The sequence below is a fragment of the Rutilus rutilus genome (assembly GCF_951802725.1).
Source record: "Rutilus rutilus genome assembly, chromosome: 15".
NCBI classification, from domain to species: Eukaryota; Metazoa; Chordata; class Actinopteri; order Cypriniformes; family Leuciscidae; genus Rutilus; species Rutilus rutilus.
Genome location: NC_140220.1, coordinates 30098676 through 30114929, shown reverse-complemented (window position 1 = coordinate 30114929; position 16254 = coordinate 30098676). Strand labels below are relative to the sequence as shown.

The window sequence follows — 16254 nt, the reverse complement described above, 5'->3', positions numbered from 1 at the left end:
TGCACACCCTTCTTTAACTGAAATGGGCCAGTGCAACCAGCCCCAGTTATCATACCTGGTGGAGTTTCTCCTGGACCACAGGGATTCGGGTGAGAAGATCGGCCCATTGCGTGTCTACCTGGGCCAAGTTTGCCCTGAGTGCCGCCGTATCCACTTTCTTAAACCGGAGTAGCTGATTTCCCTGGCTCTGAACTGATGTGCGCAAAGACGATTTGGCGTCCACTTCTTTGGAGAATTCCTGCAGATATAGAGATGATATAGAGTGTGTCTGTGAAAGACAAGTGAGACCTAAACCTCTTTTATTATGATATTTAATGGCCATTCTCACCAGGAAGGCATGAAGATGGTCTCTGACGGTCTCTAGCTCTTGAGGTACCGTGACAGACTGAGTGCTCCAAAACTCCAGGCGGTCTAGTGCCGAGCTCAGCCATTGGCTAAGCTCAGCTGACTGGCTCTGATACCTACAATGAAATATGAAGACACCATGCGACATCAATAAACTGAATAAACAATTAGGCCAGATTCAATAAAGATTCTACAGTAGTCATTCTTTAAGGCAGAAGAGAATCGCAAAGAGAAAGTGATCGGATGTTCTGACCTGATCCAGTGTTTGAGGGTGGAGTCCAAGCGGTGCAGCTCTTTATTGATCTTTGTGGTGGTGCTGAGCCAGTGGTCCCCCAGCTGATTGAGCTGAGTTTCCAGCTCTGAGCAAGACACATGTAAAGGCAGCCTCTTCTCATCCTCCAACAACTTATACAACTGCGGCTGCCACTCAGACATACCGGCCTTCAGACGCTACAGAGAGTGGGATAGTCAACACACCCTTCCTTTTAGTTTTAGATTTACCCTTGTAAATCTTCTAACATTCCTAATGTACACTACCATTCTACAATTGGGATCTTTTTTTAATTAAAAAAATAATCAAAAGTAACTAAAGATTTCTATTTCAAATAAATTATGTTTCTTTAAACTTTCTATTTATTAAAGAATCCTTAAAAAAGTATCACAGTCCCCACAAAACTGTTTTCAACATTGATAAAAATGAGAAATGTTTCTTGAGCAGCATATTAGAATGATTTCTGAAGGATCATGTGACACTGGCGATCAAAGTAATGACTACTTAAAATTAAGCTAATTAAGGAAAAAATTACTTTTTAAAATATATTCAAATAGAAAACAGTTATTATAAATTGTAATCATATTTCACAATATTACTGTTTTACTGTATTTTTTAAATCACATATTAAAGTCTTACTGATCCCAATCAATAATCTGTAATAATATATGAAGGTGTAAAGTATAATTTTACATTCTTAAATTCAAATTCACATCAAGTTTTCTAATTTAGATTCAATTTAAATTCCTGAATTGATTAATTCAAAAGGCATTCTCAATTTGATTTCTAGTACTTCACAAATGCGATACTGTGACGTAATGTCTATAATGTAAAATAATGGTTGGTGTTGTATTGATTTTATGGTGTAACCGTGTCTGATTCAGTGATCTATGTGTGTGATGGAGTTGTACCTGGTATAGAGCAATTCTATCCCTCAGTCTGTCCTCGGTCTCTTCCACCAGGCCTACACTGGGAATGCTGCTTTCCACTGCCTCCAGCTGCCTGTACACGGCCTGATAATCACCCACCAACCTGCTCCACCACTGATGCCACAAAACACATGACAGTTATTTACTCCATACGCACTTATTATAATCTGCATCTATCTTATATAGAAACACAAACCTCCAGGATGCCTTCCAGCTCCACTCCTCGTTTGTGAGCCTGTTTAAGTACAGCCTGGGCCTGAGCCACAGTTTCCTCCAGGCTCTGGACCTCCCGCTGCACCACCAACCCACTGACCTGCCTGAAGAAGGCCTGTGTCAGGACAACATGTGTCTCTAGCCCCTGAAAAAACTCCTGCAGGAAGAAAAGACAGACAGAAAATATGAGTACATGCTCTCCGAAAGGGGACCAAACATCACTATATAATACATTATTTTACAAAGTAGGTGGCATTGACATTCACATTCTTGAGAGAATTTGATTGCATGAGATTTTTGGTTGGTTTTCCTGGATAAGAAAGACTGTCAAATGTATACAGTATGTGTACACTATTGTTTGGGGTTTGTAAAATAAAATAAAAAGTTTTTGAACAAAAGTGTCTTATGCTCACCAAGACTGCATTTATTTAATCAATAATAAACTAAAAACAGTAAAAGTGTGAGATTTTATTACAATGTAAAATTATATAATAATAATATTAAAACCAATTAATCACAAAACACGGCTGTTGTACCTTGTGTTTGTCTAGGAGAATCTGAACCTCAATCACTGATCCCACTTTCATTTTCTGATCAGCAGCCATTTTGTCCTGGGCGGTGTCTACCAAGTCTACCAGGTCTTGCAGAGCTCTCTCATACTGAGCCTTTAGTACCAAACTCTGGTTCAGCCCACTCCGTTTGGATCCCACCATCTCCACCAGAACTTCATAAGCATCCTGCACAGCAGAACACAATGTCAAGTGGAAAGTAAAATGGAAATCATGAAATCAGCAACTGTAATTGCTGTTTCTAAAGCAAACAGCAAGAGAGAGACAGATGTGTGTACCTGTAGTTTCAGCAGCTCTTGAGTGCAGAGCTGGCTGGGCTGCAGTGTCTCTCCTTTGCTTCTCATCTCAGAAACTTTCTGTTCAAATTCCCTCAGACTGTCCTCAGCTTCTGCCAGAATCTGTTTACATTGAAATTTTCATTGATCTGACTCATAATCGATTAACAAAGTATTCCTTGGGGTCATGCACACATTTATGTCATTCTGAATGTGTGTCTGACCTCCATTTGTTTAGAAGCAGGCCGATCCATAGCTGCATTCATTTTCTGCAAAAGCTGGTACTTTGAGTCACTGAGTGCAGTAAGCAACAGTCTCAACTCAGTCTGTGAAATAGACAAAGAGGAAAATGTATTTGTGAGAGAAAAAGCAAGCGAGAAAAAACAATATATTGACTAAAAATAACTAGACACAAGCGACATATACCTGGAAAACAGTGAGTTCCTGCAGCTTGTCTTTCATGCAGTCACATCGCTGCTCCAGCTCTCTGTCCAGCAGCTTTAGTCTCTCCTCCAAACTGTCTAACACTTCCTCAACCAAAACACTTTCTCCACCTTCATCCCATAGCCGCTCTGTCCCTCCGAGCACATCCCGACATTTACAAACCTCCTCGCTGACATTCTTTACCTCCTTACCCAAACCCTGACGAGACAAGAGCAGAAAAGATACAGTGCCAAAAAGTGTTAGTGTTTCTTATAACAAAAATACTTTAAGACTCTCATGAAAATGACTATGTCTGACCTCTAGGTGGCCCAGGTGAGTCTCTGAGTCATCTGATAATAATATTGGGCCAGATACGAGCTCATTCTCAGCATTGTCCAGCCAGGAGGAAGCTGAGGACACCGCCTCATAGAGAGCCCTTTCCAGAGCACATGCACGCTTAGTGTCAGCACCCCCTGTCTGTAGGGAGGACATAAAGGAACGAATAGCTGAACATAAATCTTTGCTAGTTATAGTAGTACAAAATCCTGGCGCAGTTTAACATCATGTTAAAATGTTCAGTGGCAGTACCTGAGGCAAGTCTTCCAGGTCTTGGCTGAAGCCTTCAAACAGACTTCTGGGTGACAGGATATCCTGACTCATTTGCTCCCCTCTGAAGAGTCCACAGGGACTGGACACTGGCTGGTATAGCTAAGAGAGAGGATGTCCTTATTTATTTAGAGCACAGAGGCAGCTTTTATGTTTTCTTCTTTTAGGGGACAAGAAATTAGTGCTGCAGGGTTTTTTTTGTGGGCCAGAACTTCTGGTTCCATCGTCCTGAAGTCAATATTTTTTTAATGGGTTTTTGTTTAAATGCCTGAAAGGTCAATATATTTTAATGCTTTATTCTATGACATAAAATACATCAGTGATACCCCTCCTGATGTTTTTAAAGCTTTTACTTGTCTTGTAAAAGGCGGTTGCTAACAAGTCGCTAAATGGGACTACAAAGGTTGTAAGGGAAAAACAAAGCTAAAGTATAGTGTTGAAGTTGATTATGTACCGTGTGACAGTGTGCCTGCTCCATTGTGTTTAATGACAGCTGTAGTTTGTTGTTAAGGTCTTTGCTCAGGTTCTCCCATTTGACTCTCATTTGATCCTTTGTGCTCATGCTCTCAGGCCATTGACCATCAACCCCTTCAGAAAGTTCTGCAGGAGAACTACAAACAGTGAAGAAAGAAGCTCATTATGAGTCTGTGCTACATACACTTGTCTTTCATATATGTTTGCAATATAGCTGTCAATTAATTAAAATTAAAATTTAGTAAAAGAAACTGCTTACATGAAATGACAATTAGTAATCAAATCACAATTAATCAACTCTATATCATACATTTTTGCTAAGAATAGTCACCAGATGAATACTGATCCATGATTAATTGCTTTAATTAACACAAATCTTTACTTGTGTATAGTGATGTGCATCCAAGTGTAACAGATTATCGAAAACTCAAACGTGAAAGCAGATGAACACAAGCTTGCACAGGTGGGGTTTAAGGCCTACAGTTCAACGAAAAGTGGAAGTTAGGTCCAGAATGGCTGGTATATGAATCATGCGCTGTGCCGATTGTAGGACGTTCAATGGTAAAAGGGGGGTTTGTGTGAAGTATCGGCAGTATATCGTCTACACGGACGAAGACGGGTTTGGGAGTGTACAATGATCATTTACATTTAAAAGGGCTGTAAATTTAATTCAAGTAAATTTTAGCAAGCCATAGTCAAGTCAAGTCGTTTTCACTGGAAGGTCAAAGTTTAATTAAACAAAGGTCAATAAAAAAAAAAAAAAAATTATGGATGAATTGTTCACAATAAGATCTATAATATGCATTAAGAAAACATAGAATATAGAAATCTAGAATTGTTTGTATTTCATGCCGACTTCAATATTGCATTATTTTATCGCACCAAATCGTGTTAAATTGGCAGGCCTGGTTTGTGGAAGAGCAGTTATAGTGTGCTAGAGAAAGACGTGAACATGTAGATAATGGACAAGTGAGCAGGACTGACCTCTCTCCATTAGGTGTTGTTCTCTGTGAGAGAATCTCCTCCCCTCTAGATGCTACAGACTGCAGTAACTTCTTCTGTTCGTCAAGCTGCTCCTCTAATTCCTGCATTATATAAGAGCTGATGTCAAAAATCGAAATCCATTCCTGCCCAGTAAAATGCAACTAGGATGTCCTTCTAAAGACCATGTAAATATCAGCATATAATGTGCAAGTTAAGTTTATTGATATCATGTAATTGATCAACATTTGTTGTTTGATTGTCTTACCCTCTGTCTTTGCACTGTATCTTGATGCTGCTGGTTACGTGTGGATCGCGCCTGAATGAGCCAGTCCATCATATTGGGGCTCTGAGACAGAGACGAGTCTGATTCAGTGTCCTCCTGCTCCTGAAGTGACCCCTTAAATAAAGACATAGAAGTCAGTTACATACGTTAATGTATGGCAAAGTTGTTGGTAATGAAATTCGTCATTTTTAAATGTTAAAAAAATAAGTATAGAAAATTATACAATTTATAAAAGCTTTGATTTGATTATTTTCAGCACTATTTTTTTTATATCAGATACAAATTTATGTTTAGTAAAATTATATTAAAGAAGGTGTCCAAACGATGAACCTAGATTCTCTGACACCATTTCTGGGAAACACACACACACACACACACACACACACACACACACACACACGCTAAAGGTACAGCAAAACATCTTTTCACTAAGTTGAGGTTAAAGGAGATGGACCCAAATCAGCTTGCATCAGGCTTTTACATGTCACCAACAAGTCTCATTTACAAGAGCTGGCTAAAAATTCCAGACTTGCCCCACAATTTGTTAAAGGTCTTTGTTTCAGATGGATGTTTCTGGAGAGCAGTGGAACATCTTTCACAACAATGAATAGCGCTTGGCATTCTTCTGTACCGCTGTTCACAATGCGTCCATTGAGGCGAGGATGTGTTTTTAGTGTTTTTAGTGGTATGTGTGGGCAAAAGTACTGACTGACGCCAGTGACCCCCAACTGTTCTTAGTATTCAGACGGTTGGCATTTCTACTCAATAATAGATTTGCTTCAGTTCTTGGGCAGCTCTTCTGTCACTGAACATTACTTTGAGAAATTGTAGCATATTTCTCACCTGGATGTGGGTCTGTTTGTCTTGGAGGATGCGCTGTAGCTCTAGCAGACTGGATTTGAGGCAGTATAGTTTGAGGGAGAGCTGCTCAGCGTCACCCCGTGTACCGGCCTTCCCCTCCATCAGCAAACTCTCACTGTGCACTGACAGCTCAGACAGACACAGCACCTTCTGCTCGATCTCCAGTAACATGTTCTAGATCAGGAACAAAAGATTACAAGACTAAATTGAGAACCGGTTAGATATGATTCAGCAATGCGATTCATATTTTAGGATTGTTTGTGCTATTATCATTAAGTCAAACACCTTCAATTAAATTTAATTAAACATTAATCACATTAAATTAACAATCATGATTTGGGTTTGGTAACATATCTTTTTTGTTTGTTGTTTGAGTCAGAACCACATGTTTTAAGACAAAGTTCTATTTTAGGTGCTACCATTGTAGATTCAAGTAACAAAACTTTCAGATGAGTTTACCATAAAGATAAAGTTGAGGTTAAAAGTTGTGGATTAGTTTGTTGTCAGATACGGGTCAAACACCCCGCATGCAAAAAACACAACAGAAGTTAAGTAAAAAAATACGTAAACAGGAGACGTGTGTAAGCAGTGACTGATAATCTTCTTAAGCTGCTTAACCGAGTCTTCAGACATCTATATCTCTACCATACTACATGCACACTAGTCCACAGAAATTAGTGTACTACTAACAATTGAAACAATACAGACATTTTTAAAAATCTACATTTTGAATAGATCAGGAGTGCTGGGATGGGCCTGCAGGGTAGCTGGAACTGAATGCTGGTTAATAGTGGAGACAGCCTGTGGCATTCACTAGTGAGAAATGAGCAAACATCCACTGCAGTAAGCTAAAGGTCAGGGCCACCCTGCCTTATCACAAAGAGTCTAACTCTCAGGTTAAAGGTTAACTTGATCCCTACAGCCCTCTAATCACAACACAAAAGACATGTGTGTGTGTCTCCTTGAAGAAATGCAGACATGCACTGTGGGACGTCCCACGACTGCAGGGAAGAAGCCCCTAATCCTAATGACCAACAGAATGGAACAAAACCGACACAACTAAGCAGATTTACTGCGGCCCACTCTAGTGACTAGAGATGATCAGCCACCAGAATCTGATGAATTGACTGTTTACATGCTAGAGAAAATCTAAAATGAATTTTACATAACTCAAATTTTGCCATAACAACTCAGATCTGGCTTTTCAAAAAATGCACAAGTGTTCTGAAACTATGAAATTGGTTATCTGAAATGAAATAATGAAATGAAATGAAATAAAATAAATGTTTTTTCAACCACAAAAAGAATGAAGCCTAATTGTTTGCATGGAAAATACACTGTAGGACAGATTAAACAAATAATCAGTATATTTATAATTATTTGTATATTGAAAGTTGTTTCTTTGCAGCGCACATGACTTTTCAGTAGTTCGATTCAAAAAGTGTGAACAAAAAAGTGTCCACGATTGTAAAAGGTCAAAAGAACAATAATTTTTCAGTTCATCATTTCAATGAATAATTTTTCCATAAAAAATATCTATATCATGATGCATACAAAATTTAGGAATATTGTGGCATGTTTTTTTCTTCTATTTCCCACGCCTAGGCTCTCACCTGGCAGTCGATCAGCTGTTCCTCCATGTCCATGTCCTGTGGTTGTGGCTGAAGAGTGGAGCTCAGTGTGGCACGTGTGCTGAGCAGCCAGTTGTCAAGCTCCTCTGCTTCACTATGGTAACGCTGTAGCGCTTGTTCCTGCCTCTGTTCTTCTAACTGCTCGCTCAATCGCTCCTGCGGGTCAGAGAATGCACAACATTGAATATGCTAAAAGCAAGGGTATGTAATAAGTTGTTTATTGTTGGTTCTTCTCAAGCCAAATTAGTCAGTGTAAAGTGGGAGAAGCTTTCTAATCACTTTTTTAAAGCAGACAAAACTCACACTATTGCCATTGCTGCAAAACAAGTGTGAAAACATACTTCCAGTTTGTTCAGTATTCTTTATCTCTTTAATTATGCTTCCTGGGTATATGTTTAGGCTTGTCTGTCATTTGGTTTGTGATCTGCAATTAGTAGTTTTAATCAGAGAGATGTGCTGATAGTTAAACCAAAAGACTAAAATAACTACTAGGACACACATAATTTAAAATGACAAGCATGTGCTAAACAACAGTGCATAAAATAACCAGAATAATCTACTGCAATCCTTTTTTAACGGACAATGCAGATTTTTTGCCGTCACCATTACTCCTGCTCACCTCCAGAAGTTGTCGCTTTCCGGAGGCCTTCATGTGGATGGTGGCCATGCGCTCTCCCAGTACAGTGAGGGTTGACTGCAGGGCCAGCTGGTCCCCAGCATCTGCCTCCAAACTGTCCTCATCCATCTGCAGCTCCCGGGAGAAGCAGGCCTGCAGAGCACTGATCTCATCCTGGAGCATTAGGATCTCATCCATCAGAGCCTGAAGAACAACCATCAATTATAAAATTGCTTCTATTCATTTCTGGTTTCATTAGCATGTTGATTTGCTCTAGTTGTAAACAATAAAGTTACATTAAAGGCTACATGCCACAGAAAGGAAGATACTTCTATCTAAGAGATTAGTTTTAGACATAGGAGAAGTTGGTAATCAAGAGGGTAACTGTGTCCTCTGGTTTGTATCGATAGTCCAGCAGTAGGCTTGAGTTTTTATGTGATCTAGCTTTAGTGCGGTCATCTTGCTTCATCTGATCCTCTGTCTCTCTCACCTGGTGGGCGGCCATCTGGCTCTCAGGACTCTTGCTTGGCTCTAAGCCCTCATTTAGTGCGGTCTCAATGGACTCCATCTTTGTGGAGACGGATTGCAGGGTCTCCTGATAGTGCTGCTGCCTCTCCAGAGCTTCATATAGGCTCTTCTGCTTCTCACTGATCTGTAAAAAATATTTATGCAAGCCAATGTATGAAGAAGTGATTTGGATTTTGTAATGTGAGGTGCATCTATGGATATTTACCACATTCTTCAAAGTCTCCCATGAGCGCTGTAGGTCGTCCAGGTTTGCTGAGGAAGCTGACTCCATGGAGGGGTCATACAGCTCCTGTAATGGAGCTCTACTTAAAGGAGCTCGTCCTGAACCCTACAAAAGACATGAAATTACAATGAGTAATTCAATCAATGAGTCAATGGGTTGTGTCTGAGAGTGTGTGCACGCATGCATGAATAATAAACCAAACTGTGCTGGTTCTATTAAAATACAAGAAACCAGTAGTGATACTAAGGTGTGCTTGTGCCTGCATTTTTCAGATGTTGCACATGTACCTAGTAACAATATTATGCCAATTGTTTTCACACACTGAAGTGGTTAACCATGCGTTTGCCAGATGCTTAAACACATAAAGAATCTGTGCTAACCAAAACATCTTTGTTACTCCCTGAGGCCATGTTCAAATGTGTGTCAACTCAACTTACATGGCTGATGTATGTTTATACAAACAATTCAGAATGAAATCAGAGATAAAGTTCCTCAAGAAACTGAGGAATAGAGAGTCCCACAGTAACAAAGTTCAAGTTCAGGGAAGGAGTTAACCAGCAAACGTTAAACGTAAATTTAATGACCAAAAAAAAAAAACATGAACAACTAAACGAAAGCAAAGCGGCAGCCCCTCACAGACGAGCTTGTGCAAACACCCACATCGCTATAATCAGATTTCTTTCTTTAATATTTTCCCATTGCTGTCATTTTTGTTATGTGATTATTTTATTTAAAGGAAAGCACGCATATTTACATATTCATCTAAACACTGCTCTCAGTAGCGTGTGTGGTGTCAGGATGTTTGCTAACAGTATAACACTGCTCATATATTTCAAACATCTTTTTACCCCAAAGCGAAGAACGAAAAAGAAGTGAGTAAAGTGAGCCTTTAGTTGGACAGATATATAGGGTAGACCTTTCTTAATTCAATGCTGCTGTTTCGGGTTGATTGGAAAGCTCAAACAAACAGAACTGTTTTGTAAGCATCACATGTTTACACTTTGAGGAAATCATCCTACAAATGTCTTGCTTAGAATTGCATCTGTGTATAAAGACGATAGAAGAGATTCCAGAAAAGGGCCTAAAAAATATTCTAAACCCTGGGCAAACAGAATCATGTTTCACACTGCTCATAATTGACCCGAGATAAACAATTACTCCTGGGTATTCATACGCTGACGTTTCACGCTGTACATTCCTAAACGATGGGTTAACGTCGTTATTTGCATATTTGAGGTGTCGGTTTCATTGATTAAATGCGCTGCTATCCCGCTTCTGAAACATTAATTTACCCGGGGTTAAAAGCGGTGTTTAGAATGATGTTAACTCGAGTTTAAGCACAGTGTGAAAAGCCAGATTCATATTTAAATCAAGAACAGAACAGTGGCTACTGTAAGAAATAAATTGGTCAAGTTTAAACTGAGTTAAAGTGGGTTAGTGGCAGATCAGGGATAAGTTGATTAAATGTGATAAGGTTGTCAGGTGTTAGTGCGGTATGGGTTAGAGCCACGGGATACCTGAGAGGTGTCAGCGTTAGGCCCCGGTGAGGGTGATCTGCAGGCGGGGGGAGAGGAGACCTCGCTGTTGGTGCCCTCCTCACCAGACTCCTCTGTGACCGGGGAGAGGAGAGTATGACAACGGCCTGCCGTCATCTGACCATTAAAGAGCCAAAGAGACAGAGGAAGAAAGAGAAAGAAAGATACATCAACAGTGAAACAGGAGAATAGCACCCAAGGAAGAAGAGAAAAAACCCAGAAGAAGAATATTAGAGAGTTGGAAAAAGTACACTATCATTCAAAACTTTGGGGTCAGCAAGATTTAAAGTCTCATATGCTCAATAAGGCTGCATTTATTTGATCAAATATAGAGTAAAAACAGTAATATTGTGAAATATTACTGCAGTTAAAAATGTTATTAATTTATGTTAATTTGTCACATGATCTTTGAGAAATCTAATATGCTGATTTAGTGCTCAAGAATCATTTCTTATTATCATCACTGTTGAAAACAGTTGTGTTGTTTAATAATTTTGTGAAGACTGTGATAAGTCCCCCTTTTTTTCAGATTTTCTGATGAATAGAAAAGTTCAAAAGAACAGCATGTATTTGAAACAGAAATCCTGAATTTCTTGACCCCAAACTTCTGCAGTAATGTACATTCCCTACGGATCTGACAGAAAGTAATGATTCAAGCAGAAAAGCTTAATAAGACCCTGCAAAGCAGCACCAGAGAATTACAGAGACAGACCACATTTGTTAAGAGTAGCCATGACTAAGCCCTTCACAGACCTCTCGTCATGATAAAGGAATGAACCGGGTCAGGAAATGGGGCAGAGGATATGCACAGACTCACTGTATAAATACAATAAGACGGCATACGATAATGAATTGTGCTTGCCAGCACGAACTAAAGTAATCTGAACCACAGGAGCACTCCAACATTAGACTAAATTTAGATCTAGCTCCAATGACTGCTGAAGTACCGCAAAGCTACACTCCTTTCTCTGCAAGTCTGTAAGGACTGAGCGACACAGCTGGAGCACGAGCTGAACTGTTGGCGGTTAATGTGGAATCCGGCCCTGATCATGACTGATGCAACGCAGGGCAACTTAAATGTCCTAATAGTGTTGACAAAGTCAAGGACAACTAACACCCTCATCCTGTTTCCTGTTTCAGTAACAAACAACAGCAGGGATACACAATGCAAAGGCACATTCAACCCTGTGGAAGAAAAAAAGAGACCCATGGGATGCTTATCTGAAAAAGAGCACCCAGTTCACCCCGCCCAGTCCTAACATGTGTACAAGTGTAAATCACTCACCATGACAACAGAGGGGTGTGTTGGTGGGTGTTTGGGCATCTCATCCTCCTCATCCTCCAGCTCCTCTAATCCGTCTGAGAGGCCGTCAACCTCGCTGACCGTCAACAGCATGGTGGCATGCTTGGCTTTCAGAGTCAACATTTTACACTTGGAGTTCAAGGCCGAGATCTGCTCCTGGTAGCCTTTTATCTTCAGGGCCAGTTCCTGTCACAATGACACATTACATTATTATTCCACTGAGGTCCATGCAGCTGGGTTACGTCCAAACATATGGTTCCTGGATTAAGTCCCATAGATGAGGAGTGAAAAGGGGGTTAATGCAGAGAGCGGCACCGGCGAGCTGAGCTGAGAAATTCCCCCTCTCTGTCTGTTTGCAGTAAAAAAAACAGCACAGCCGAGCAATAGCTCAGTCAGAGGCATTTTGAGCTAGCAGCCAATCAGAGAGCGGTAGGAGAAGCCCGACAAGCCAAGCCTTCGGGTAACGGTGACTGCGATTGGCACAGAGCTCGACCAACTGGAGAGAGTGGGAGGGGAGTAGATCCAGGAAGAACACTTCCTCCCCCTAACCGGCCAACTCACACACACACAAAGACCATGGGAACAGGAAATGAGGGCTTCTTTCTTCCTTCTCTTCACTTCCTCTCTTTCCACCAATCCCGAAGCTGTTTTCCTGACAAACAAAAGAACTGGGCGCGAGCGAGAGACTTAGAGGGGGAGGAAGGGGGCTCACATTGCAGATTTTGTATGGCCTGCAGAGCCCCCCTCCCGTCTTTCTGTCTCTCTAACTGTCATTCTTTCGCAAACACACACAGACAGGCCAGTCTCTGATAATGAGGTCATGTGGGAGAAAGCTGCAGCTGCAGCACTCGGCTCTGCAGAGGAAAATAACCCTGGGTAATAAAGCCACAGCTGCCGCCCCAACTAAAACAAGCTGTGCTAATAAAACATGGAGACGTGAGACTCAATACAGGTTTAGGTTTATTTTTATTTGGTCTTTAGTCTTTGGTCTTGTTACAGTACAGTACTAATTACAATACTAATATTTATGGATGTATTACGGTAATTTCTTCATTTTCAAATGTTAACCCATCAAGCTTTTGTGTTGGCAGAAAACCACGTAATAACTCAAAGCAGATGCAGGGATGAGTTTGTGTGGAGCAGCATTTACCACGAACCGAGCCGCTTAATAATCGCAACCATCGCGATTTGATCGCACTAAGCCATATATCAATTTAGTTAATCGTGTAGCCGTACTTGCCTTCATGTGTGTGAATGTGTTTGTGTGTGCAGATGTAAAGAAACAGGGCAAAAGGGCGTGAGAGAAAGAAAGAATCTGATGTCTCTCAGGACAAAACAGACTGAGGTCAAAGATCACAGAACTAACTTTACACCCATTGGAATTTATGGCCTGACTCATTCCAGTCCAATGTCGGTAAACTAGCGAAGCAACAAGGTGAGTAATAGCTAAGACAACATGTCTGCAATGAACTGTGAGATTGACTGACTGATGCACAAAGCAAGAATGATCATAAGAGATTCCAGTGCTTTTGTGAATAAACAGTATTTAAAAAATAATAATTATGCCTTAAGCATCTATAAAAGTAATAAAAGTATGAAAGAAGGATGTCCTTCCTCACCTCATGATGTTGTATCTGTGTCTGAAGCTCATGTATGTTTCCTGTGGCAACGGGGCGGTCCTGAATGACACGGTGTGCCTCTTCAATAAGTCTCTGTAGGTTCTTGACTTCCTGTTCGTATTGCTCATACTGCACCATGGCCTCCTGGGGGAATGTAAGAGAGATGCTAAATGAGCCATTAAAAACATGAGTGCCGAGCCCAGATGAATCCCATGACCGTGTTATATGAAACCATGCAGATACACTGAAGTGGCCAAATTCGACACTCCTGTAGCATTTTATATTTACCCCTGAAGCCCCTTTATAATGTCAGCTAAGGTTTCTTACATCAAACACAATCATAATTTAGTTTTAGGATTAAATAGGTTAATGCTACTGTACATTTAAGACATGTACAATGGGGTCAAAAAGACTACTAATCTAACTAACTTTTTTATATATCAGCATAAACATTTGAGTGAAAGCTTGAATTGAAAAATCAATATCAATATGAGTGCGTCTTCATCTCAGAATATGTTGCGACCTGTGTGTAGACTAGATACCTGTAATATATTGCACTGTTGAATGGTATTGTGTTGGAGATGGCTGCTTTCGTGCTGAAGACTCTGTGCAGTAACACATAGCGGTAATGCAGCCATTACATCCTCTGGCAGCCGGAGGGCGCTCTGACACATCTGCATAGCCTGCACCTGCTGCTTGAGACCCTCCATCTCTGACAACAGGAGCTGAGCAATAAATATTAATCATTAGTTTGATGGTACCAGTGATGAAATCAGAATGATTTCTGCGTCAGAAAAAAGTGTTTTTTTTCTTCATTATTTTCTAACCTGTTTTACCTAGGAAACATATTTAACAAATTTTAAACAAAATACATTTATTTGAGAAGCAAAACTTGTTACTTGTTACAAAATATATATTTATTAAGTTAAGAATTAAGTTTATTTTTGCCTACCTTGTTGTCAACCTTTTTCGTTCTTGTTTTAAGCATAAACCATAAACTAAATGTTGTTATATTTATGCATAAAACAAGAAAATAAACTTAATACAATGTATATTTTCTAATAACAACAAATTAACTAATAATTCAGAATAATTATTTTTGCAGTGTATGAATCTGGCCACACTACCCTATGCAGTACAGAATATAATGATTGCATTTTCATTAGAGAGTAAATACATTAGATAAATCAGAGGAACGAAAAAAATGTGTGATCGGTGTACCTGTCTCTGAGCCAGCTGTTCTCTGAGGCTGAGGCGAGCCAGATCAGGGGAGGCCAGAGTCTCCTGGACTCTCTCTATGGACAGATGGAGGCTCTTCACATCACTCTCCAGTCTCCCCAGGTCCTACACAGAAAAATACACAGTAGGATCATTGTGTTTATCCCAATGACAATTGGCTTTACAGAGACAAATATCTGTAATGTTTTTAAATATTTCATAGATTATTTAGCAAGAATTACATCCATCTATCCCTGTAAACACTGTATAAATAGTTGCTTTCATGGTAAAGTTTGTAATTTCATGTTGCATCAAACTGGACAGCAAAAATAATTACTCTTCTTAAAATAGGATTCAAAACACTTTCCCAGGCTGCCACTGAGCAGAATGAAATGAAACAAACAGATAATCCCACTATCGAAAATGACACAACTGAGAATGACAGAAAAAACAACAGAGAAAGGAAACAAAAGAAGGAAAATAAAGGGGCCTATAAGAGTGGTGCTATGCTAAACAATGGATTGACTTATTGGCATTTGGCACTGTGGAAGCACTTGGTTAATTAACAGAAGCGCTAGCTCCCCCCTTTGGCATATAGATATATCCATTGAGAAAAATCTATTTCAGTTTACCACAGTAGCACTCATTTAATTCAAACAGTCAGACTGCAGGTTCAGTCATGTGGGGATCCAGAACTGCGATCACAACCTTGCTAAATCACTACAGTGTCCCTGAGCAACTGAAGCGGGCCTAAAATGTTATAAAGTGGTGCTCAAAACCAGATCAATGTAGCTCTAAAGAGTGCAGAAATGAAGAGAGCATGATCGGAGAACTATTAGTAGCTATGGTTTTATAGTTGAGCTGAAGCAGTGATGGCATAAGTATCCTAACTATAAAATGGTTTTCTTAGACAAGTTAATTATATACTAATATTTTTTAATGTATGCATTATACAAATGTTTGACTGCAGAATGCTGCCATTGGCCAATCAGAATAAAGTATTCCAGAGTCATATAATAAGTAAAATAATAAAAGAATCTCCCATAAGGAGGCATATTGTTACTCATTTAAAAATTTGCTGAAACCTTTACATTTTAAAATGAGGAGTTATCTGCTCTTTAATGAAAAATGGAAGTACAAATCAATTTCTTCATGGCTTGATGCCAGTTATATAGTTATGGCATTCATTAAGCCAGACAATTTATGAGGACTAATTCATGGGCATAAATTTTCTGTACATTACTGATTGTATGGTTTAAGATAAAGCTATAAAAGAAGTTTAAGATAAAGCAGTGTTTAGAACATTTGATGTATTTTATATATATATATATATATATATATATATATA

General features: G+C 39.7%; 1 protein-coding gene across 1 annotated transcript in view; it reads right to left on the bottom strand.

Annotated features, from left to right (window-relative positions):
- Positions 1–16254, bottom strand: part of syne1a (spectrin repeat containing, nuclear envelope 1a) — a gene marked incomplete at its 5' end in the record, with an annotated part of 116274 nt that overhangs the window by 27133 nt on the left and 72887 nt on the right. Inside the window, 24 exons of the mRNA XM_084432556.1 lie at positions 56–238; positions 329–461; positions 599–795; positions 1528–1659; positions 1742–1915; positions 2295–2495; positions 2606–2725; positions 2827–2928; positions 3029–3244; positions 3344–3502; positions 3614–3733; positions 4086–4242; positions 5090–5190; positions 5355–5486; positions 6216–6407; positions 7847–8020; positions 8484–8684; positions 8971–9132; positions 9214–9336; positions 10749–10883; positions 12052–12255; positions 13689–13832; positions 14231–14413; positions 14910–15032. Of these exons, the coding sequence (XP_084288682.1) occupies positions 56–238; positions 329–461; positions 599–795; positions 1528–1659; positions 1742–1915; positions 2295–2495; positions 2606–2725; positions 2827–2928; positions 3029–3244; positions 3344–3502; positions 3614–3733; positions 4086–4242; positions 5090–5190; positions 5355–5486; positions 6216–6407; positions 7847–8020; positions 8484–8684; positions 8971–9132; positions 9214–9336; positions 10749–10883; positions 12052–12255; positions 13689–13832; positions 14231–14413; positions 14910–15032 (3768 nt within the window). The remainder of the gene's footprint in view (positions 1–55; positions 239–328; positions 462–598; positions 796–1527; positions 1660–1741; positions 1916–2294; positions 2496–2605; positions 2726–2826; positions 2929–3028; positions 3245–3343; positions 3503–3613; positions 3734–4085; positions 4243–5089; positions 5191–5354; positions 5487–6215; positions 6408–7846; positions 8021–8483; positions 8685–8970; positions 9133–9213; positions 9337–10748; positions 10884–12051; positions 12256–13688; positions 13833–14230; positions 14414–14909; positions 15033–16254) is intronic.